Source organism: Prunus persica, chromosome G8, assembly GCF_000346465.2.
Source record: "Prunus persica cultivar Lovell chromosome G8, Prunus_persica_NCBIv2, whole genome shotgun sequence".
NCBI lineage: Eukaryota > Viridiplantae > Streptophyta > Magnoliopsida > Rosales > Rosaceae > Prunus > Prunus persica.
This window is the reverse complement of record NC_034016.1, coordinates 12,806,124-12,830,189: the sequence shown is the minus strand read 5'-3', so window position 1 is coordinate 12,830,189 and position 24,066 is coordinate 12,806,124. Positions and strand designations below refer to the sequence as shown.

The window sequence follows — 24,066 nt, the reverse complement described above, 5'->3', positions numbered from 1 at the left end:
ATAAATGCGTTTCCTTTTTTCTTTATGGTCACAACTTGGAATGAACACGAACATATTTTTTTTATAAAGGTTTTTTGATTGAAAAGGTTCTCCAACTATTACTCAAATGTCATTTTGGTCCACCAACCCGTTTGATAACCATTTCAATTTTAGTTTTTAGTTTTGACTTTTTGTGCTAGAATATAGAGGAAAAAGAGAGAGAATGAAAGTGAGAATGAGAGTGGAGGACGTAAGGGAGGAGTAACAAAAGTGAAATCTATTTGAAATTGTTTTCACTTTTGTTACTTCTCCTTCCCATCCTCCCTTCTCATCCTCTTCTGAATCTCATCCTCACTCCCATTATCACTCACATTTTCCTCTATGCTCTAGCACAAAAAGTGAAAAATTAAAAACTAAAATTGAAATGGTTATCAAATGAATTCTAAATTTTTCATTTCAATAGTTCTTCAACTTTTTATTTCATGTCAAATTGGTCCTTCTGTTACATTTTCCGTTAAATTGGATCACATGCTCTAATTGTGGGGTTAAATTGGACTTTTACCAACAAACACAAACACCGTTAGGGTTCAGAGTTTAGGATTTAGGGTTTAGGGCCCTCCCAAAAAAAAATTCCTTATCACCCCTATCAGGCCCGCCCCATTAACAGTCCCCATGCCTATTTGCACACCTCTCTCTCTCTCTCTCTCTCTCTCTCTACATGAGTATGTAGAATGGAAACAAGATGAAGGGCAGGATAAGTAATGCCATCCCACAAATTGCACAGCTCTGGAGGTGAATGAAATTTGAAGGCTAATTAGCATTAGCTTTTGCAAATAAATTGACTCTCTATCAATAAATAAATGGGTTAATCGTTTTATTAGTTCTTCAACTTTGACCGGATTTGCATTTGAGTACCTCAATTTTCAAAATGGTACCCGCGGTCCTTTAACTTTAGTTTCACTTGGACAACTAGTTCCACCGTTACTTCTGTCAATTTTTTCGTTAAATTTAGGGATAGATGGGTCTTTTCAGGTTGGTTTTGAAGGACCAAAAAAAACTTTTATCTCCAGCACAGAGTAATTGGAGTTCTTCATTGTCACCACCACTGGATTACCCTTGTATTGCCCTTTGCCCACCACCTGGAAAAATCCAAGCTTGGAGCCATTTTTGCTTTAACCTCTCAGTCTCAACTGAACTGTTATGAAGTACAAAAGTAGGTTACCAAATCCAACTCACAGAATCTTGAACCTCACTGTGACCAGTAAATCTGCAGAAATTAGATCTCAGCATTGAAATGCTCAAAAACCCATTTCAGGTATAAGCACATAAAAACAAAGCCAACACTAAAAATTGAAAATTTAGCAGGAAACCTTCAAACTCAGAGACCAAATTTAAGAAAACTCATAAACCCATTTGAGGCCTGGTTAAAAGAACCAGATCCAACACTGCAACAACTTAACAAAACCAGTTCAAGCCTCAGCATTTCAAACCAAATGCAGCAAAATAGAAAGACAGAGAGAGGAGTATGTGTGTGGGTGTTTCTTACGGGGAATTGCCATTATGGGGAAATGTTTTAAAGCATCTGTTCAACGGTTTTAGTCACCCGATTAGCCCATTGAAGAAGCAAACACATACCCCATATTACCTTTCCACATATTACCATTACTGGTTTGGAATAAGAGTGCCTCTAAATCCATAATTCATTATAAGAAATTGTCGTCGCATGTGTGTTGGCTTCTCCTACTAACCTAAAACAATACAAAAAGTTATCAATTGAAAGGAACACTGGAACCACCACTAGAGCCTACAGCCTACAGCCATGGTGGAGGACGGGTCGGCGGCTAGGCCAGGAAAGGCGTTGAAGCAGGCAAGTAATCTGCTCTCCAAGCTTCCAATCTTGACGATTCCAACTTTTACTCAACCAATATGCGAGTTGCAGAAGCGGATTGCAATTTTTGGTTCTTTAGATTTTTGGCAGCAGGCTCTCCAAGGTCTATTTTAGAGGGAAGACAAGTTGTAGAATGGGGATAATAAAACCAACTTAAAAAGACCCATCTACCCTTAACTTTAACGAAAAAATTGACAGAAGTAACGGTGGGACTAGTTATCCAAACGAAACTCAAGTTAAAGGACCACGAGTACCATTTTGAAAATTGAGGTATTCAAATGTAAATCCAGTCAAAATTAGGGGACTAATAAAATGATTAACCCTAAATAAATAACGAAAAAAAATGTAAGCTTACCACTGCATTGTGCCAAATTCCAGTACAATAAATTTGAAGAGCAGCACAACAAGACAATGGTTGCAGAGTATTTGGGAGTGGGTTTTGCCGAAATGGAAGAGGGGTTGGTTGAAGCCCAGAACTTGAAATCGTAGTAGCAGCAAGAGATGATGGTAGAGAGACACAAAGGCGATCATGGATTTGATTTGAGTGGGACTGAATAGGTAGAAGACTGTGATAGGTTTGAATTAGATTTTATGTGGAAGCAATGGAAGCCACTATCAGGGCCGGTCCTAAGTTTTCAAAGGCCCATGGCAAAAATCTAAAGTGTGCTCTACACACATTAATCACTAATACTAGTATACTTCTTGTTTTATCAACTAAGCATTTGTTATAAAGAAATGAAGCCCACATAGATAAAGCTATAGGGCATTAGTCAAAAGATGGAGATATAGTTAGAGGGTATTAGTCAAAAGATGGGATAATGATGTTGGGGAGAAATCATTATGTCTCCCTTAAAGGCCATTTGCTTTGCCTATAAATAGACATTATATTTGCTTGTAAACATATGAAAGAGAAGAAGAGAAAGAGTGAGAGTCAGAAGAAGAGAAAGAGTGAGAGTCAAAGAGAAGAGAAAAAGTGGAGTCTATCTGAGGAGAAATTCTGTCAGTGTAAACACCACAAAGAGAAATATAATTCCACTCCCAATATTACAGTGGTACTTCTCATCCTCTGATTATTCTAGTTTTATTACACGTTATCAGCACGAAAGTCTCTCCTTTTTATTTCTGAATTTTTCCCAACTCAACACTATGTGGTTATTTCTCTGTCTCCTCTCTGTCATATGTCTACTCTCACTTTACTACTACGACGACATGCAAACTTTCTTTTTTGTGTTCTCACAATTTCTATGTTGTTTCATCCATGCTTGTTCAATTTACTTCTTTGTAACGTAATTTGGAATGACGTGGTTTTTATACCCCGTCCTGTTATTTTATGGTGGTGTAATTTTTTTTTACCCATCGCGTTGTAACACAAATTATTGTAATAAAATGATGGTGTGATCTTAAAACCCATATATTATATCTTGAATAGTGGCGCAGTTATATTGCCCACAATATATGATATATTATGCACTTCATATACATTAGGTGGAAGTTTTTATCCCCATATTTATTTTATTTATGGTATGGAGTAGGTTTATTACCCATACGGCAATATTTATTTAAAAGGGTGGCACGGGTTTATCGTCCACGCCTTTATTTTTATGTATGGAGCAGAATTATTGCCCATACAACAGTATCTATTTAAAAGGGTGGCGCGGGTTTATCGTCCATGCCTTTACTTTTATTTAAAAGTATGGAGCAGAATTAGTGCCCATACAAGCACATTTACTCTTACTTAAAGTATGATGTGGAATTAATCCTCATACTTTATGAATTTACTTTACTGCACATTTACTTTTATTAAAAGTATGATGTGGAATTAACCCTCATACTTTATGAATTTACTTTACCGCATATTTACTTTTATTTAAAGTATGGTGCGGAATTAACGTCCATACAGCAAGCAATTTACTTTACCGTACATTTAATTTTATTTAAGGTATGGTGCGGGTTTATCGTCCATACCATCAAATTCATAACACTTTATTTTTATCATCAATTAATATACCTGAATAATGAGGGCCTGAAATTCCTATTAATAAGTGGCTTAATGTCCCAGATCTCGAGCCTAAAGTTTCGAATGGCAAATTTCGCAAAACTAGAGTTTGCTGCCTTGGACCTTTCCGGGGACAACTATTTATCATGGGTCCTGGATGCCAAAATTCATCTACGAGCCAATGGCCTCGGACAAACAATTGTGGATGAGAATGATGCTTCGCCTGAAGAGAATGCGAAGGCCATGATCTTTCTTCACCGCCACATCCATGAAGCGCTGAAGAGCAAATATGTGGTGGTTGATGAACCGTTGGTTTTATGGAAAGCTCTAGGTGAAAGATACGATCACCAGAGGATGGTGACTCTCCCAAGAGCTAGATATGAATGGACTCACTTGAGATTTCAAGATTTCAAGTCAGTGTCCGAGTATAACTCTGCTATGCACAGAATTACCTCATTAATGAGGCTATGTGGGGAAAATATATCTGAGGAGGATATGCTCGAAAAAACTCTGAGCACTTTTCATGCTTCAAATGTCCTCCTTCAGCAGCAATACAGACATAATGGTTTCAAGAAGTACTCGGAACTTGTATCTTGCCTCTTGTTAGCTGAGCAGAATAATGAGCTCTTATTAAAGAATCACCAATCTTGCCCAACAGGCTCAGCACCACTTCCCGAAATAAATGCTGCATCTCAGGAAGTGAATGCCACTTCATCTCGTGGTAGTATCCACAAACGTGGGAGAGGGGGCAAGCGTGGCCGCTGGCAAGAAAGCAGAAAAGATTGTGGTGCTCGTTCAGAGGGTTTAGGTCCAAGGAGCGGTCCATCCACGAATGGCAAAAATACATCCCGTAATAAGGGAAAGGCACAGATGAGCCATGTGCCTAGAAATGTTGAAAGCACTTGTCACAGATGTGGTGCAAAGGGACATTGGGTGCGCGCATGTCGTACGCCTAAGCATTTGGCGGATCTCTATCAAGCTTCACTTAAGAACATGAAAGTGGAGATAAATTACATTGATCATGCTCCACCAGCCACAGATGGCTCATCAGAAATATCGCGTCAGCTAAACAAGACGCATCTGGATGTTTCTGACTTTGTTACTGAAAAAGGGAATGAAGCTTCTGAGTCCGAATTAGATTAAATTCCTTAATGTACTATTTGTATTAGCTGAAGTGTTGTTTAATTTTTCATTTCAATCCAATAAAAGTGGTAATGTTTTCTTCTTTATTGATTCAGCTTATTTGAAGGCATGGATGTAAATTATGGATGCCCTCAAAACAAAGGCTATGGCAAAGATATTTGTCTCGTAGACAGCGCGACTACTCATACGATCCTTCAAGATCATAAGTATTTCTCAAAATTAATACTTACAAAAGCAAAGGTAACAACTATATCAGGTCATGCAGATCTAATTGAAGGCTCAGGAATAGCCCAAATTATGTTACCAAATGGAACAATACTGTCCATTCCAGATGCTTTGTATTCATCTAACTTCAGAAGGAATCTGTTGAGTTTCAAAGATTTACGTTTGAATGGCTACCATGTTGAAACAAAGAAAGAGAAAAACATGGAATATCTTTGCATTACCTCCAGTGATACCCAAAAGCGTATACTGGAGAGGCTTTGTGCGCTCTCATCAGGGTTGTATTATACAACCATACGGACAATTGAGGCACATAGTGTCATGGACCAAGAGTCTATTGACTCAAATGCTTTTAAGCTTTGGCATGACAGGTTGGGTCATCCTGGATCCACCATGATGCGCAGAATCATCACCAACTCTAGAGGACATCCCTTGTTGACTAAACACGTTATGTTATCAAGTGACATCTTTTGCCAAGCTTGTTCACAAGGGAAGTTGGTGATCAGAACATCACAACCAAAGGTTGATGTTGAGTCTCCATCATTTTTGCAGAGAATTCAAGGGGACATTTGTGGACCTATTCATCCCCCATGTGGACCATTTCGGTACTTTATGGTCTTGGTGGATGCATCTACCCGATGGTCACATGTTTGTCTTTTGTCTACTCGGAATATGGCATTTGCTAGACTTTTGGCTCAGATAATTAAATTACGAACCCAATTCCCAAATTATCCCATTAAGTCAATCAGACTCGATAATGCTGGTGAATTTACATCTCAAACTTTTGATGACTATTGCATGTCACTAGGCATTGACATTGAACATCCTGTTCCCCATGTGCATACTCAAAATGGCTTGGCAGAAGCTTTAATTAAGCGCCTTCAGTTGATAGCACGCACTTTGCTAATGAAAACAAAGTTGCCAGTTTCTGCTTGGGGATATGCCATTTTATATGCAGCATCACTTGTGCGATTGAGGCCCGTCGCCAACAATCGATATTCTCCAATTCAACTCGTATTGGGGAATCAACCAAACATTTCACATTTAAGAATTGTTGGGTGTGCGGTATATGTGCCCATTGCACCACCGCAACGTACTAAGATGGGCCCTCAACGCAGATTGGGAATTTATGTTGGTTTTGATTTACCATCTATCATCAGATATCTGGAACCCCTGACGGGTGATATTTTTACCGCACGGTTTGCAGATTGTCATTTTGATGAGACAATCTTCCCATCATTAGGTGGAGAAAAGTCTGCGTCTAAAGAACAAGGCAAACTCATTCCTGAAAAACGACATGAATTATCATGGAATGTATCCACATTGTCTCATCTCGATCCTCATACTGGTCAATGCGAAAACGAAGTGAGAAGGATCGTTCACCTCCAAAGTATTGCAAATCAGATGCCAGATGCATTTAATGATGTAGCAAAGGTGACGAAATCTCATATCCCAGCTGCAAATGCACCCGCACGGATTGATGTCCATAATGGACAAGGCAATGTGTCAGCAAATGGTTCATCTGTTGCACGCCTGAAGCGTGGCAGACCACTAGGCTCAAAGGATTCAGTACCTCGAAAGAGGAAGTTGATGGACAAAATGAATCTAAATGAAATAAATAAAGAGCCCACAATTCATAATTCAAATACCACCAAAGAGGGACAGGTACTTCCTGAAAAGGAAAACGTCATTGGTGAGACAAGTGCCCCTGGAGCGGCAACTGTACCTGAAAGTCAAGAAATCTCCATAAATTATGCGTCCACTGATGAATTGTGGAGTAGAAATGAGATGATCATCGATGATATATTTGCATTCTCAGTGGTTGCTGAGATCATAAAAGATGATGATATTGAGCCGTGCTCTATTAATGAATGTACATAGAGGCAAGACTGGCCTAACTGGAAAGATGCAATCCAGACAGAATTAAATTCTTTGGAAAAAAGGAGTGTTTTTGGACATATTGTTCCAACTCCACCCAATGTGAACCCTGTAGGTTACAAGTGGGTATTTACAAGAAAGCGCAATGAGAAAAATGAGATCTCAATGTATAAAGCGCGACTCTCCAGTAATGGATACATTTACATTCCGTTACTTAATAAGTGTGGCGGTTTTAGAAAAACTTGAAATGAGACTCATGGATATCATTACTGCATATCTGTATGGAGAATTGGATACAGATATATACATGAAAGTTCCAGAAGGATTTAAGCTGCCTGAAGCAGCCAGAAATAAACCACGGGGCATGTTCTCAGTTAAATTGAGAAGATCATTATATGGGCTAAAACAATCTGGACGAATGTGGTACAATCGTCTCAGTAAGTATTTACTGAAGGAAGGATACACAAATCATCCTATTTGCCCATGTGTGTTTATTAAGAAGTCAGAGTCTGGATTTGCGATAGTGGCAGTATATGTCAACGACATGAATTTGATTGGAACTTCTGAAGAGCTTCAAAAGACTGCTGATTATCTCAAACGTGAGTTTGAGATGAAAGACCTTGGAAATATTGTCTTGGCTTGCAGATTGAGCATAGTGCTAATGGAATTTTGGTGCATCAATCAACTTATACTGAAAAAGTATTGAAACGATTTGGCATGGATAAAGCCCATCCACTTAGCACTCCAATGGTCGTTCGGTCGCTTGACACTAAGAAAGACCCATATCGTCCAAAAGGGGATGATGAAATGGTCCTTGGTCCAGAAGTACCATATCTTAGTGCAATATGTGCTTTATTGTACCTGGCACAATGTACCAGACTAGACATCATTTTCAGTAAATCTGTTAGTAAGGTACAGTTCTGCTCCAACAAGGCGACATTGGACCGGCATCAAACATGGGCTTATTCTATTCCAGTGAATCGACCAACGCCCAGAGTATTGTTGGTTATGCTGATGCAGGATATCTCTCTGATCCACATCAAGGACGATCATAGACTGGGTATGTATTTACATGTGGAGGAACTGTAATCTCATGGCGCTCAACGAAACAAACACTAGTGGCCACATCTTCCAATCACTCAGAAATACTTGCCCTCCACGAAGCCAATCGTGAATGCGTTTGATTAAGGTCGGTGATCCATCACATCCGAAGCACATGTGCCCTACCCTCAGCAACAGACACTCCAGCAATCCTGAATGAGGACAATGCAGCTTGTATTGCTCAGATCACAGGAGGGTATATCAAGGGTGACAGGACTAAGCACATATCACCAAAGTTTTTCTATATACACGAGCTCCAGAAGAGTCAAGAAATCAAAGTCAGACAAATCCGCTCAAGCGATAACCTGACAGATCTCTTCACTAAATCATTGCCGAAATGTACATTCCAAAAGTTAGTGCATGACATCGGATTACGACAACTCCGCAAGAAATCAAGTTGGAGCATGCAAAATCAGGAGGAGCATTCAAGAGTCCTCTAACATAGGACATATGCGCGTTGTACTCTTTTTCCTTCGATTAGAGTTTTTTCCCACCGAATTTTTTCCTAGCAAGGTTTTAACGAGGCAACATGAGCGCATTACCCTTATGTCCCAAATAAAGTTGTACTCTTTTTCCTTCGCTTAGGTTTTTTCCCACTGGGTTTTTCCAAGCAAGGTTTTAATGAGGCAACCAATCTAGGGACATGTGGTCTTCAAGGGGGAGTGTTATAAAGAAATGAAGCCCACATAGATAAAGCTATAGGGCATTAGTCAAAAGATGGAGATATAGCTAGAGGGTATTAGTCAAAATATAGGATAATGATGTTGGGGAGAAATCATTATGTCTCCCTTAAAGGCCATTTGCTTTGCCTATAAATAGACATTATATTTGCTTGTAAACATATGAAAGAGAAGAAGAGAAAGAGTGAGAGTCAGAGAGAAGAGAAAGAGTGGAGTCTATCTGAGGAGAAATTCTGTCAGTGTAAACACCACAAAGAGAAATATAATTCCACTCCCAATATTACAGTGGTACTTCTCATCCTCTAATTATTCTAGTTTTATTACAGCATTGGGTTTTTTGAGAAAGTATTTATTCGAAAATATTTTTAGACTTTGAGCAATGTCTTCCATATTCCTAAATAATGAAAACAAATGTCCAACTATGGATACTATACTAGTGAGTCAAAGAATTTCAAGAATGCAAGTCAAGCCAATATCAAAGAATTTCTTTTAAAACTCTCGTCATGGATCCTTTCAGTGGCGGATCTATGTAAAGGGCAGGGTGGGTGCCCGCCCATCCAAAGTTTTTTTTATTATTTAAAAACCTATATATGTTATATGGGCAGCTCAAGTTTAAAAACTTAAAAAGCTAACCCAATGTACACACACGCCCATCCAACTTCAAAGTGGTCCCAACTTTTGTCTCTTTTCTTTTGGCACAGCTTTTCTCTCTTCTATTCTACAGACCCGACGACAACAACAGCTTCCTTTTGCCCTTTTTATTTTCTGCATCTTACTATTATATTGGTTGGGCAGTGGGCAACTTGGCAAAATCTTGTCCTCTTCTTTCTACAACAAGAAGTAATTTCTAATTCTCTCATTTTCTATATATCTTTAATTATAGTTTTAATTTAAAATTCAATATTCTAGGGTTTATGTAGAGATTGAATTATAATTTTGTGATTTTGTTGAAATTAATTAGGGCTTTGATTTTAGGAATTTTGTTGAGATGTTTCAATGTTTGATTTGTTCTTTGTTGATATTGTTGAGATGCTATTATTATTAAAATTTGTTTGATTTTTTGTTGGTATGTTTGATTTAAATTATTTATTTTACATGTTATTCATAGATTATCTTTTATTATGTCGGATCACAATCGGATCCCAAGAGAACAAAAAACTTGTTCTCTTTTTTTAAGAAAAAGAATGATGGGTCATCATCTAGTACATTGTCTTCTAGCTCTTCTTTATCTATTCCAATATGTGATGGGCAAAATCTTCCCGAGTGTCCCATTATCAAGCCTCAAGTTGAAAGAATTGAATTTGAAAGAGTAGATTATTATCATGATTTTAATATCAATTATCTTGTGCGTGATCCTGGATTACATCGTCTAATATGCAAATATCCGGTGAATGAACAAGATAATGTGCGAATAGCATATATTTTTTTAGGACCATGTCAACCCGAGTTAGAAGATTATCCAAGCCACTTAGAAGGGCGGAACTTTTGTCGCTTTAATAAAAAGTGGTTTGGTCAATTCACTTGGCTTGAGTATTCAGTTGCTAAGAATAAGGTATTTTGTTTTCCTTGTTTCATTTTTGACATGAATCAGTCACACCTAACCTTTATTGTTGATGGGTGTCAAAAATGGAAGAGAATTGGTGGGAATCAATGTGCATTTCAACATCATGTAGGCAAGTTAAATTCACCACATCATCTTGCTATGCAAAAGTGGATTAGCTTAAAAACTCCACATCTTCATATTGAAAAAGTGGTAGAAAAGCAATCAAAGCAACAAATGATGGAAAATCGATTGCGACTTACGACCACAATAGAGGGCATTAGGTATCTGGCAAATCAAGCATTGGCTTTTCGAGGCCATGATGAATCTATTGACTCATCTAATCGGGGTAATTTCATTGAAATCATAAAGTCTTTTGCAAGAATGAATATAGAAGTTGAGAAAGTTGTCCTTGATAAGGCTCCTCAAAATGCTCAATACATTGTGCATGACATACAAAAGCAAATCTTACATATTTTTGCTAATAAGGTGAGGAAGGCAATTTGTAAGGAACTTGGGAAGAACAAATTTTGTATTCTAGTTGATGAATCACTTGATGAATCCGGTAAGGAACAAATGACTATTATTCTAAGATTTGTTGATTGTGATGAATTTATTCGTGAGCGCTTCTTCGATATTGTGAGTGTTGTAGACACTAATGCCTTGACTCTTAAAAAAGTGATATGCAAAGTGCTTGGTAATAACGACATTCTAGTGGAAAACATGCGTGGTCAAGGGTATGATGGTGCTAGTAATATGCGTGGTTCATGGAATGGCTTACAAGCATTATTTCTTCAAGATTGTCCATATGCATATTATGTGCATTGCTTTGCTCATCGCTTGCAATTGGCATTAAATGGTGTAGCTAAAGATGTGAAAGTTTTATGGAGGTTTTTTTTAATGTTGACTAACATTGTGAATTTTATTAGTACTTCTGCTAAGCGTCGTAGTGAGTTAAACTTAATTAGAAAAGTTGAACTCAATGGGTTGTTGGATTCTGGAGAACTTGAGACAGGTAGAGGACTTAATCAAGCTCGTAGTTTGAAACGAGTTGGAGCCACTCGTTGGGGCTCTCATTATGCCTCTATTACAAGTTTGATGTGTTTATTTAAAGAGACTAAATTACTTATTCAAGAGATCAGTGATCATGGACCTAACCAACAATTTCGTGGCAATGTTGAGAGTAACTATATTGCTATGATGTCTTTTGAGTTTGTGTTTTCATTAGTTTTGATGGATAAAATTTGGGATTGACCAATTTTCTTTGTCAAGTATTTCAGACCAAAACTCAAGGCATTGTAAGTGCTTTAAATTTTGTTGAAAACACAAAAATGCAGCTTCAAGATATGAGGGTACATGGCTGAGATGATTTATTCTATAGTGTGGTATCATTTTGTGAACTACATGGTGTTGATGTTCTTGATATGGGTGCTCGTTATATGACGGGCACACATTGTTCTTGTCAACAAAAAGATTTTATTACATTTGAGCATTACTATCGCGTTGATGTATTCAATGATGTTATAGATTGCATGTTAAGGGAGTTAAATGACAGATTTCCAGAGCAAACAATTGAAGTTCTTATTCTTAGCTCAGCATTGGATCCTCGTAATTCATTCAAGTCATTCAATATTGATCATATATGTAAACTTGCTGAGAAATTCTATCATGCTAATTTCCTTCCAAATGAGTTGAAAGATTTGGAAATAGAATTGAGGTATTTTCAAAATGATGTACATCGCCTTCATTGCTTTAAGGAAACCAACACTCTTCCTCATTTATGTCAACAATTAGTGGAAACAAGTTTGGTAGAGAACTATTGTTTGATCAACAGGTTGATTCGGTTAGTGTTGACTCTTCCCGTTTCTACAGCAACAACGGAACGAGTTTTTTCATGTGTGAGAATTATTAAGAATCGGTTTCGAAGCACCATAGCTGAAGAGTTTCTTGCTGATTGCATGACCTCCACATTGAAAGAGAGTTTGCTAATAGTATCACTAATGCATTAATAATTGAGGAATTTAAGACTTTTAAGTCTCGCAAGGTAAAATTTTAGATTTAACTAGTGATGTTTTGTATTACATTTACTTGTGGTTTTTGTTTTTGTTGTTAAGCTTGTATTTATGTATAGATGTATTTGAGGGTAAGGCTTATTACGTCCCCCTTGACTAGGTGTATCTTTTTCTGATTATTAATGAAATTCACTCATACCGTCGAGTTTAATGTGTAAATTCCGCCCAATTGGCTTTCCAATCCTGGATCCGCCACTAGATTCTTTGTTCCAAAATTTCAGATTCATCTCAATATCCTATTCCTAAAAATTATGAAAAAATATTAAATCAATTTATAATAATATAATATAACACTTACTATAATAATAAAAAATTTGGGGCCCCTTTGAATAATGGGCCCAGGATTGGCCACTATGCGTGCTTGTTGAGGAAGGGAAAGTCGGATTTTTTATTTTTTTTTTGGTTGGGGTTTTTCGATGATTAGGCATTTCAGTTTTTAATTTTTTATATATTTAAATCCCTCCTCAATCTAGGAATATATATCCGTCCTGTTTCTTCCGGATGGTGCGAAAAACATACAATAGCACACATGAGTCATGCATTGAAAAACAAATCAAGAGAATCATTAGTTTTTCTTTTTTTATACGAACAATATTCTACTTTAAATTGATCTAATTTACGTGAAAGAGGTTCAAACTTAACTGTACCAAGCGAACTCATTGTCTTGACCATTTTATCCATCTCAGTGATGTGGTTGACATTCTACGAGCAAAAACACATGCATAGATATGCTTTGCAAATCAAACATAATTATTTATATCAGTCCTGATCTCTTGGACTATAGGAGTCCAAAAGATTTGTGGTCACTCACCGTTGTATGTAAATTCAACAGTTCACTCACTCTTGCATTCATTTGAAGAAATTCTTTTGAACCATTGAATTAATATCCAACGGTGGGTGACCACAATCTCTTGGACTCTTGTGGTCCAAGAGATCGGGACTCTTATTTATATAATATAATAAGGTTTATGAAATTGATTATATCTTTACATTAATGTTGCTATCCCGTCCAGATCTCTATGCACAGTAGATTATATCTCTAAACATTATCTGTCAGTTGTCCTTTCAAAATAAACAAAAGATTGTGGGAATTATTCACATCGAAAATTCTACCATGCACTAGGAGCATGGATGCGCCCAAATTTCAGCCATTAGATCACTTTGAATCTATGGCTCTTAACAAACACTGAAATTGAATCCCACCAACCTATAAAACCGGTGAAGGAAGAAAGAGAAAAAACAAACCAAAAAAGCTGACAACCAACGTGGGCTTAAAAAAAAGGACAAAAGGCATGTTTATCTATCTATATAAAGCAAAAGACAGAGAATGATGAAACATTCAAAATACCAGAAAATGCCTTTGGTTAATGCAAATATTAAGAATTGAAATTATTAATTAAATGAGGATAATATAGTAAATTCACAATTTTTCGTATTAAAAAAATTAAAATTAAAAGAAAATTCAGATAATGGGTCCTATTTTTATGGAACACAAATATCCATTATCTTTTTTAATTCTAAAATAAATTTAAATTTTTTTAAAAAAAACCTCTCGCATGCGCGGAAGCGCGTGCAAAGAGGCTAGTATATATATATATATATATATATATTATTTATTTCTCCTTTGAGTTGATTTAATGTATACGAATAGTAGGCTAGTTTTTTATTATTTATTAATTTCTCTTTTGGGTTGATGTTTATGTATATGAAAACTTAAAGTAAGAATGTAATTAACTGAAAAAACCAATATAAATTAAAAGAAAATTACAATAAACATAAATTTTAAATATATTTAGATTAAAATAATAATAATAATAAGGATTAAAAAATTTGTTCCATGTTTTTTTTCCACCAGTAACTAGGATGTAAATGATTCCTATAAATAAAAAATCAAATATTTTAGTAAAATACAAAAATATTAGGTATGAACAAAATTAGGAAAAATAATAGAATGATCTAAAGTTTCAAAAAGTAGTTAGTAAAACATTATATGTTTAACATGTCAAATATTTATTTATTTGTGGTTATTTTAAATTTCAATTTTAAGTAATAAGGATAACATCTTGATTACCATTTATAAAATATATATCTTGTTCATTGACAATTTTGTGTGCATAACATACATAAAAAAATATATACAAATGTTATTTCACCAAATATTTTAAAATCTAAGAATATAGATTTTTATAAACTTGTTCTTAGTTTAAAGTATAGTTTATATTTGCAAATAATAATATAAAATCTAAGAATATAGATTTTTATAAAATTGATTCTTAATTTAAAGTATAGTATTTTTTTTTTGCATATAATATAACATATTATTGCTAAGCAAAAGAACATTATCATACACAAGCATATGATCATATAAATACTTCTTTGCAAAATCGACCAATTATTAATCGAATTTTTTTCTTCATGTTTTCAATGCGATTTCTTTTTTATTTTTTCATTGTGTATTTATAAATATATAAATATATATATAATAAAAATAAGAATCGGTTACCCGCATGCCATGGCCATTTTGCACGTAATTAGCGGCTCTAGTTTGAAAATTTAAAATTATTTGAGAGACATTTTTGGACATTTATCACATTGACCGCCCCACACCCTCATCTGCACTTCCCGATGTTATTAGTGGCTAAACTCATAGAAGGTGATTCCTCGCAATTAGCAGACAGGGAGCTAGTAATTGCATACGGAAATAACTTAATACATTGCAAATTGCATTTTTAATGGCATTTTCATTCTTTAATCAAGAACTGAAACCATTAAAATCATTGCATAGATAAATAGATGAAAGAGGTATTATTCAATTAATCACAGAAACATGGAAACTAAATAATAACGGAAAGGAAATGATAAAAGAAAATTGCTCAATACCTTGTGCAGAAACCATTTCCAATTTCAGGTAAAACCTCTTTGAAGATTATATAAACACAACCAAATTATATGTGATAGATATGGGCATATATAAGCATATGCACCATATACTTGTAAAAAAATATAAAAAATATAAAAATCTCCAAAATCAAACAATCCAAAATTCAGAGATTCCAAAACCAACTAAAACAATCTCTAATCATTCCCCAAACAAAAATTGTTTCTTCTTCATATTTCTAGCTATATTTTTTTTTATTTTTTTGGTCATTCAAGCTTGCTTCATTAAAGCATCAGCCAATGACACCAAAGGCCAGCAAAACAACAGAGAACGACAAACAGAAAAATAAATATAAACTCAAGGCACCCTGCACAAGAACACGAGCAGGTTAAGTAATAGCCCAAAAGAGAACCCGTCATGCACACTCAAGGCACCCTGAGAAGCATTGTTGGGACCACTATGAGTCATTCTTGGTAGTCCTTCGCTCAGCATACTCCCTCTAATCAAATAAAGTTCACGAAATTTTGACAAGAAATACCTAAAAATCTAAGCTTGTTAAGTGGACCTTGGAAAAGGTAATTAGAGAAAAAAATTCATATTCAATAGAATTTCAAAAATTATAAGAAGATCATCATTATATAATTTAAACACTAGTATACAGTTCAATAAAGAAACAATTTATAGATATTGAAACCGACCCACCAAAAATTGGAATTTCAATCTAAAATTTCATACCAAGTGGATCTTGAGAGTTAATTCAACTCAAAAACTACAACAGAATATTAAATGTAGAAAATATTAGGCTCAACAAGAAATACAAGAGAATAAAAAAAAAACAAAAAACAAAAAACAAAAATCAAGAAAAATGATATTTGCTAGAGGGTGATGAGATGAGGTCCAAGATTTGAAAATACGGCAGTAACACATCATACCTGGGCTAAGATGAGATCGAAGATGGTGCGTGCAGTTTGCATCAAGACATCACTATCAAGAGAGGAGAGCTGAGCAATCTGTAAATGGGAGGAAGACTCAGTCACTGTCGTCGAGAAATAGAGAAGTTGGCAGTTGAGATGGGTGGATTTTTAGTCGCCGTCGAGAGAGTGATAAAAGAGAAGCTTTTCTGTTTCAGAAAAACAAATCTCAAATGAAATTAGGTATTATGGTTGAGATGGATGGATATGTTAAGGTGTGGAGAGCACCACCATAATCTTTTCTATTTCTTTTTATTTTTGAAATATAATATATATAATATTACCTGCTACCTGCTGTGGCAATTTTGAAAAATTGACGCATCGGTGTGCTAAGTCCACCGTAGACGTTGCCCTTACATATGCCAGCTGCCAATAAGTCTTATAAAGTTAACACCGCGTTTAGCCTGTCTTTGTGTGCACCAGAGAGAGAGAGAGAGAGAGAGAGAGAGAGAGAGAGAGAGAGAGAGAGAGAGAGAGAGAGAGAGAGAGAGAGAGAGAGAGAGAGAGAGAGAGAGAGAGAGAGAGAGAGATGGTGAACATTTTTTCAGTATACAAGTTTATTCTGCATGGAATTATGAAACTAGTTGGGGTGAGACCCCAAACTGTCGAAATAGAGCCAGGAACGATCATGAACTTCTGGGTCTCTAGTAATATCCCCAACAAAATTGAAAACACACCAAAGAAATCGAAGCCAGCCGTGGTGTTCCTTCATGGCTTTGCAATGGATGGTATTTTCACATGGCAACTTCAAGTGCTATCTTTGGCCAAAAACTACGCCGTTTATGTCCCGGACTTTCTCTTCTTCGGGGGATCCATCACAGATAAATTAGATAGGTCACCGGAGTTTCAAGCTGAGTGTGTGGCCAAGGGTTTGAGGAAGATGGGGGTGGAGAGGTGCACCTTGGTGGGATTGAGCTATGGTGGGATGGTTGGGTTCAAAATGGCTGAGTTGCACCCCAATTTGGTTGAGTCCATTGTGGCGACTGGTTCAGTTTTGGCTTTGACCAGATCCATCAGTGATGCTTCTCTTGAGAGACTTGGGTTCAAATGCTGGCCTGATTACTTGCTTCCTGACTCGGTCAAAGGTGTGAGAAATATGTTTGAAATTGCTGCTTACAAGTTTCCTTATCTCCCTGATTGGATTTACAAAGATTGCCTTGAGGTAAAGCTTTTAATTAATAATTTATTAGTAAAAATATTTTCGGGCAAATGGTCTGGTAGTCTAAAACATTTCAATGATCCATGAATGGTTGCAGGTTATGTTTGGCAACAGAAAGGAGAAGGAAGAACTTCTAGGGGCATTGGTAGTTGATGACAAGGACTTTACTATTGCTGATTTTCCACAGGTTTGTTGCTTTTGCGCTTGTCTCCAGATAACTTGAAGTTTGGGTTAATCGTTTTATTAGTTTCCTAACTTTGACCGGATTTGTATTTGAATACCTCAATTTTCAAAATGGTACCTAAAGTTCTTTAACTTTAGTTTCGTTTGGATTACTAGTCCCACCGTTACTTCTATCAATATTTTCATTAAATTTAAGAGTAGATGAGTCTTTTCCCTTTGAGTTAGAGCCATGTTGATACTATGTATGTTAGTAGACACTTATTGAATAAACGAAGACTGTCATATTTTTTTGTTGATAAAATATTAGCGAAGCGAGCATAGCGGTAGTCATATTTCTTTAATAGGCTAATGATTCATTTTCTTGCAGAGAGTGCATCTTTTGTGGGGAGAGAATGACAAAATTTTCAACATGGAAACAGCCAGGAACCTAAGAATGTATGTTATTCTACCTTGTGGAATGGGTTCAAATACCTTTGTTGACCTGGACTTGACTTCGATACAAAACAATAACTGGCTGAAATAATTGAATTTGGGATAGTGACAGAAATATTTTAGACTTGACATATAATGAATTTGAAACTCTGATATTTACAGGCAATTAGGAGGCAGCGCAAAACTGCAATGTATAGAGGAGGCAGGCCACCTTGTTCAAATGGAAAGACCTTTCGTTTACAACAAGCAGCTCAAGGAAATTCTTGCTTCTTTTTCAGAAGATGTGCACCAAGACTGAAGAGACCTTTTTTATTTTTTTGCTTTTTATTAAGAACTAATGAGAGTTTTAGAGTGTTGGTTGGAAACATATAATTTGTGTGCTGCTGCTAAATTCATGGGGACCTAAAATCTCAACTGGTAGGAAGGTATCAATATGAACTGCTGCATGAATAGGAAACTATCTTCTTTACTCTCTCTGGGATTGGAAGCTGCTGGCTGAGGATGGGGAATACCATAAGGCTCAAATTAATTTGAGAATGATGAGTTGCAGGAAATTATTGAGTGATCCAACGAATGTGGCATGTCAATATGATGTTACAAGTTTACACGAATTATAACACGTATACTTCATATTGGGCAGAAAAGTTTGTATGAAAGGGAGATAACACTGTTTTGCTATCCCGGCTAATCACATACTGACACAATGAAAAGTGTTTCCCTATATTGGGCACATCATGTATACATTGGAGAAACATAGAAGAATACCATCCCTTTATAAAAGCTGGACCTAGCCTTAATGTTAAATGGGCTGGATGGTGGAATCTAGAGAAGCCTCAAACTAATTAATTATAAATCGGCCTAATATGCATATCAAGCAAAAGCCCATAGTGAAATGCAAAAATATTTCAGCATCAACCCGGCTCAAACTCTCAGGCTGAAATTTTAAGCTTGGGCGGGGCAGAGGGCCCAGTTTTACCATTTCACTTACCTACTTGGAATATTTTGATTCAAAGCGATTCACGTCGAGGAATCACATTGCTTTCGTCAAGAATGCTACAGTGAGGACTTTAAGGCTCTTAGATGAGACCTTATCTTTTCAGCATTTAATTAATTAAATTAATTAAATAAATCTAACGGTTGATAGATAGGACCTCATCGAACTGCTTTATATAAAGCCCTCACTATAGAATGACTCCACATTGTTTTAGTTTTATTATAAAGTCAACATTGACTTGCCAGCTTGATTTGGTTGGTCAATGTTGATGAGAAATTTTTAAAAAATTATTATTAGCAGCTCTTGGGTGCAATATGCGTTTTGATTTGCTGCACATCTCTTTGCTTGTGGTATTGATCACATCTATGAATTTTCCTCAGATCACATCTATGAATAAAACCATAATTGAGTTGTTGAATAGCTTCAGGCTCCTTCTGGTTTGGCTGTAATTGTTCAGTGTTGAACAAAGTTAATCTTTTGACATTTCGTCTGAAACTGAGTTTGCGAAAGCCGACATGAATGAGAGAGCAATGAATCTTCTTTTCTTGTTTGTTACCTGGGGAAAACCAGATTAACCTTGGAAGGAAATAGGCCTAAAAACTTTGTCCTTGCATTGCAAGTGAGGAAAATTAGTGTAAAATGTCTTTTCAACTTTCAAGTGTATTTACACAGCTGGTAATCCTTTTTGGGTTAGGGAATCTCTCACTTTAAAAACTTGGTATACGATGGTATATATGCGTTTCCTTTTTTCTTTATGGTCACAACGTGGAATGAACACAAAAAGATTTTTTTTAAAATGGGTTTTGACGGAAAAGGTTCCCAATTATTGCTCATGTATCATTTTGGTCCATCAGCCGTTTGATAACCATTTCAACTTTAGTTTTTAGTTTTTATCTTTTGTGCTAGAGTATAGAGAAAAAAAAAGGGAGAATGAAAGTGAGAATGAGAGTGGAGATAAGACTGAAAGGGAGGATGTGAGGGATGAGTAACAAAAGTGAAAACAAAAACTAAATACTGAAATATATTTGAAATTGTTTTCACTTTTATCACTCCTTCCTCCCATTCTCCATTCTCATCATCTTCTCAATTTCATCTTTATGCCCATTATCACTCTCATTTTCCTCTATACTCTAACACAAAAAATAAAAAATAAAATTGAAATGGTTATCAAACGGACCTTAAATTTTTCATTTCAATAGTCCTTCAACTTTCTATTTTGTGTCAAATTGATTCTTCTGTTACATTTTCTGTTAAATTGGATCACATGCTCAAATTTTAAGGGTAAATTAGATTTTTTATCAACAAAAAAACAAACCCTAATTTCCTTATCACCCCTATTTGGCCCGCCCTATTAACAGTCCTCACAAAAAATCCTAGCCACCACCCCACGCCAATTTGCCTAACCTGCAGCCGCACGTCTCTCTCTCTCCCCCCCTCTCTCAGAAGAGCAGGATAAGTAATGTCATCCCACAAATTGCACACCACTAGAGGTGAATGAAATTTGAAGGCTAATTTGCATTAGCTTTTGCAAATACTTTAACTCTCCATCAATAAATAAATAACGAAAACAAATGTAAGCTTACCACTGCGTTGTGCCAAAGTCCAGCACAATAATTTGAAGAGCAGCAAAACAAGACAATGGTTGCAGAGAATTTGGGAGTGGGTTCTGCCGAAATGAAAGAGGGATTGGTTGAAGCCCATAACTTGAAATCGCAGTAGCAGCAAGAGATGATGGTAGAGAGACAAGGAGATGATCATGGGCTTGATTTGAGTGGGAGTGAATGGGTAGAAGATTGTGATGGGTTTGAGTTAGATTTTTTGTGGAAGCCATGGAAGCCACTGTGCATGCTTGCTGAGGAAGGGGAAGTCAAGGATTTGTTTTTCGTTGGGGTTTTAGATGATTGGGCATTTCAGTTTTTAATTTTTAAAATAATATTTTACTTTTTTGCCTCTCGATTTTACGAAATATTTGATAGTAGGATCGGTTTTGTTAAGAGTTATTTAGTTATGTTTAATTATGTTTTTAATTAGGGTCATGCTAGGGAGACCAACTTTAGATACCAACTTGTGTACCAACTCTCTAATAGAGGTGGAGCCCACCAATACAATGGGTCCCACACTCTATTAGAGAGTTGGTACACAAGTTGGTATCTAAAGTTGGTCTCCCTAGCATTTTCCTTTTAATTAACTAATGCTGTCCTGGTAACATAGAGACCAAGTCAAGCTAGAGTCCTAGCATGTAGGGGATGTGGTTGAGTCTGCTCACCACGATCACAATTTGCTTCCGTTGTTTAGTGTTGTTATGTCCACAAAATCTGCACTAGTTGTGTTAGTGGTTATAGTGCAGTTAGAATTTGTTTTCTTTGCTTCCATTTAAGTTGTAATCTTGTTCTGATTTAATATAAAAGAGTCTTCAGCTTTCAATATACAGAGTATCCTTTAAATTTTGGTTTCAGTTACCAACAAGTTTGATGCTAAATGAAAAGTTGAAGGACTATTGAAATGAAAATTTTAATTGATAGACCAAAATAATATTGGAGCAATAGTTAAAAACCATTTCGGTCGAAAACCCTTTAAAAAACTACTAAAGAATACTTCGTGGCAAAACCTAACTAATCTATCATCGTCCAAAATAGGAATCAAAGAAAAAGAAAGGTAGTTATTCTATACAAGTTTACAACTCATTTCTGACTTGCCCATCCCTGATATGCATGAATGAATTCTTTTTTTTTTTTTGGGTATACAAATTGAATTTATTTATTTATATTTTTTAAGTTTGGGCTAAACTGTAATATGAATGACAAACAATATTATGGGGCGCTGAAATGACAATGCATAGGCCTTGCAACGAAGATGCTCGTGATATGCGTGGTTAACAGAATTTGTAACGTGTTCTTGAATTATGAAGGATTCAAAATTATATAAACAAAATTAACGAATTGAAACTACAGAGATCGAAGTAGTAAAACATGGAAATTACAAGGATGAAAAATGACATTTTGCCTAAATTATAATCTTGAGTGAAATTATTGAATGCCACCTATATGGGTGAAGTAGCAACTTTCTAATGCTTGGCAAGCCACGTGTCTGAATGCTACTCTGTTATCGCTGAGAAATTATACAGTAGTACGATATTATACCACGTAGTAATTGACACATGGTACTACGTTCCATTGAGCTTGCAACATGTTGATGGTAATAAATTTCTCCGTGACAACATTTGTCTTCTCCAATCCTCGGTTTCTTTGTTATTCTTCCTAGACTGAGCTCAAGTTTTGAAGGCGCTGACATTGCCAAAAAAAAAAGTTTGAAAGTGCGGACCAGATAAGAGAATAATAATATTAATAAGAAGAGGAAAAAGCAAATTAAAAATCTCTGTAAAGCTTCGATGCAAAACAATGGAGTTACATGATGCGAGAAGCCAAGATTATTTCTTTTAGCGGTTGATTTATTTGACGCAAACTCTCACTGAAAATTGCCAAATTTTTTAGATTTTTTTATATTCTTTCTCCAAGAGAAGGTGTTTTTCAACCCATAATTTTTATTTTATTTTAGGAATCAGCCATAATCAACCCATGATCTTTGATGGGTCTTTGTTGAGTAATGAATATGCGTAAAATGATGGTGTGATATACCAACAAAGATTGTGGGTCATGGATTTGTTGGGCAAAGTTCTTCAATTTGTTCATAGATCTCTAATTAATGGGCCTTTGGAAATTTTGTTATTCTCTCTCAAAATCTTTGACAGGTAATGGGTGCTCTAAACTTGATCTGCATATGCAATGTGTTCATGGATAAAGTGCAGAAAGAAAGAAGTAAGAGACGGAGGTTTTGGAGAAACAAACGTCGTTAGAGAGAAATTTAGTACATCCATGTGTTGCAAGCTTAATGGATTGTAGTACCACTTGTCAATTGAGACGTGGTACTACCATACTACTGTATAATTTCTCATCTTTGCCATACATCAAGTTTCCCACCTTCATTCATAAATTTTGCACCTAATCCATGTGTATGGCTTCCCTCAATTCTACCCATTTGCTTTTCCTTACTGTTGTTAAAATCTGGTGCGGATTTTTCTTGCACAAGTTTTTCCTGGTGCGAGATTCTTGCTCAAGCTTTCAATCAATCCGTATAAACAGGCTTTCCTAGCTCCAAACTTGGTAAGTCTCGTTTTCATTTTCATATATTTAAATCCCTCCTCAGTCTAGGAATATATATCCGTCCTGTTTCTTCCGGATGGTGCGAAAAGGATACAATAACACACGAGTAATGCATTGAAAAAACAAATCAAGAGAATCATTAGTTTTTTTTTTTTTTTAAACGAGCAATAATATATTTTAAATTAATCTAATTTACGTGAAGGGGTTCAAACTTAACTATACGAGAGCGAACTCATGTCTTGGCTATTTTATCCATCTCATTGATGTGGGTGACATTTTACAAGCAAAAACACATGCATAGATATGCTTTGCAAATCCAACATAATTATTTATATAATATAATAAGGTTTACGAAATTGATTATTTCTGTACATTAATCTTGCTATCATATCTCACTGTCATTATCTCTATGCATAGTAAATTATATCTGTAAACATTATTTGTCAGTTGTCCCATTTTTTTGTTTATTACAACGAGGCCAAAGTGAAGACGAAACTAGAAGAAAAAAACTTACAAATCACAGCCCTTTCAAGGGCCCTTTTTATCACATCGTCCAATAAAATCTTCGAAATAGAAGTCGAAGCTGACTCAAAATTATGAAGCCCAAAAGGTAATTCATGCCCCAAATTAGCAAGGTGGTCAGCAACTCTATTTCGTCCCTGTAAACATAATCACGGTTTAGCAGCAACTTGCAATCTTCAATTAGACAAAAAAGGGGGTGCGATTGGGCAAACACCTTGGCCATGAGAGAAACAACAGATAAAGAGTCACAATCAATATCAAGGGATTG

At 35.9% G+C, this 24,066-nt stretch overlaps 2 protein-coding genes and 1 long non-coding RNA gene across 3 annotated transcripts; 2 read left to right on the top strand and 1 right to left on the bottom strand.

The window, feature by feature from the left end:
- LOC109950871 (zinc finger MYM-type protein 1-like) lies at positions 1,799-11,681 on the top strand. The gene is made up of 3 exons (XM_020571017.1): positions 1,799-1,970; positions 4,522-4,796; positions 10,479-11,681. The coding sequence occupies exons 1-3, from the start codon at positions 1,799-1,801 to the stop codon at positions 11,679-11,681; spliced, it is 1,650 nt and encodes a 549-aa protein (XP_020426606.1).
- LOC109950681 lies at positions 15,369-16,575 on the bottom strand. Its single transcript, XR_002272965.1, has 2 exons — positions 16,310-16,575; positions 15,369-15,915 (listed from the first exon to the last, which is right to left on the bottom strand). It is a non-coding gene; the product is annotated as an uncharacterized LOC109950681 (long non-coding RNA).
- LOC18767921 (epoxide hydrolase 4) lies at positions 16,792-18,852 on the top strand. The gene is made up of 4 exons (XM_007199371.2): positions 16,792-17,510; positions 17,605-17,694; positions 18,058-18,125; positions 18,285-18,852. The coding sequence occupies exons 1-4, from the start codon at positions 16,878-16,880 to the stop codon at positions 18,418-18,420; spliced, it is 927 nt and encodes a 308-aa protein (XP_007199433.1). The 5' UTR covers positions 16,792-16,877; the 3' UTR covers positions 18,421-18,852.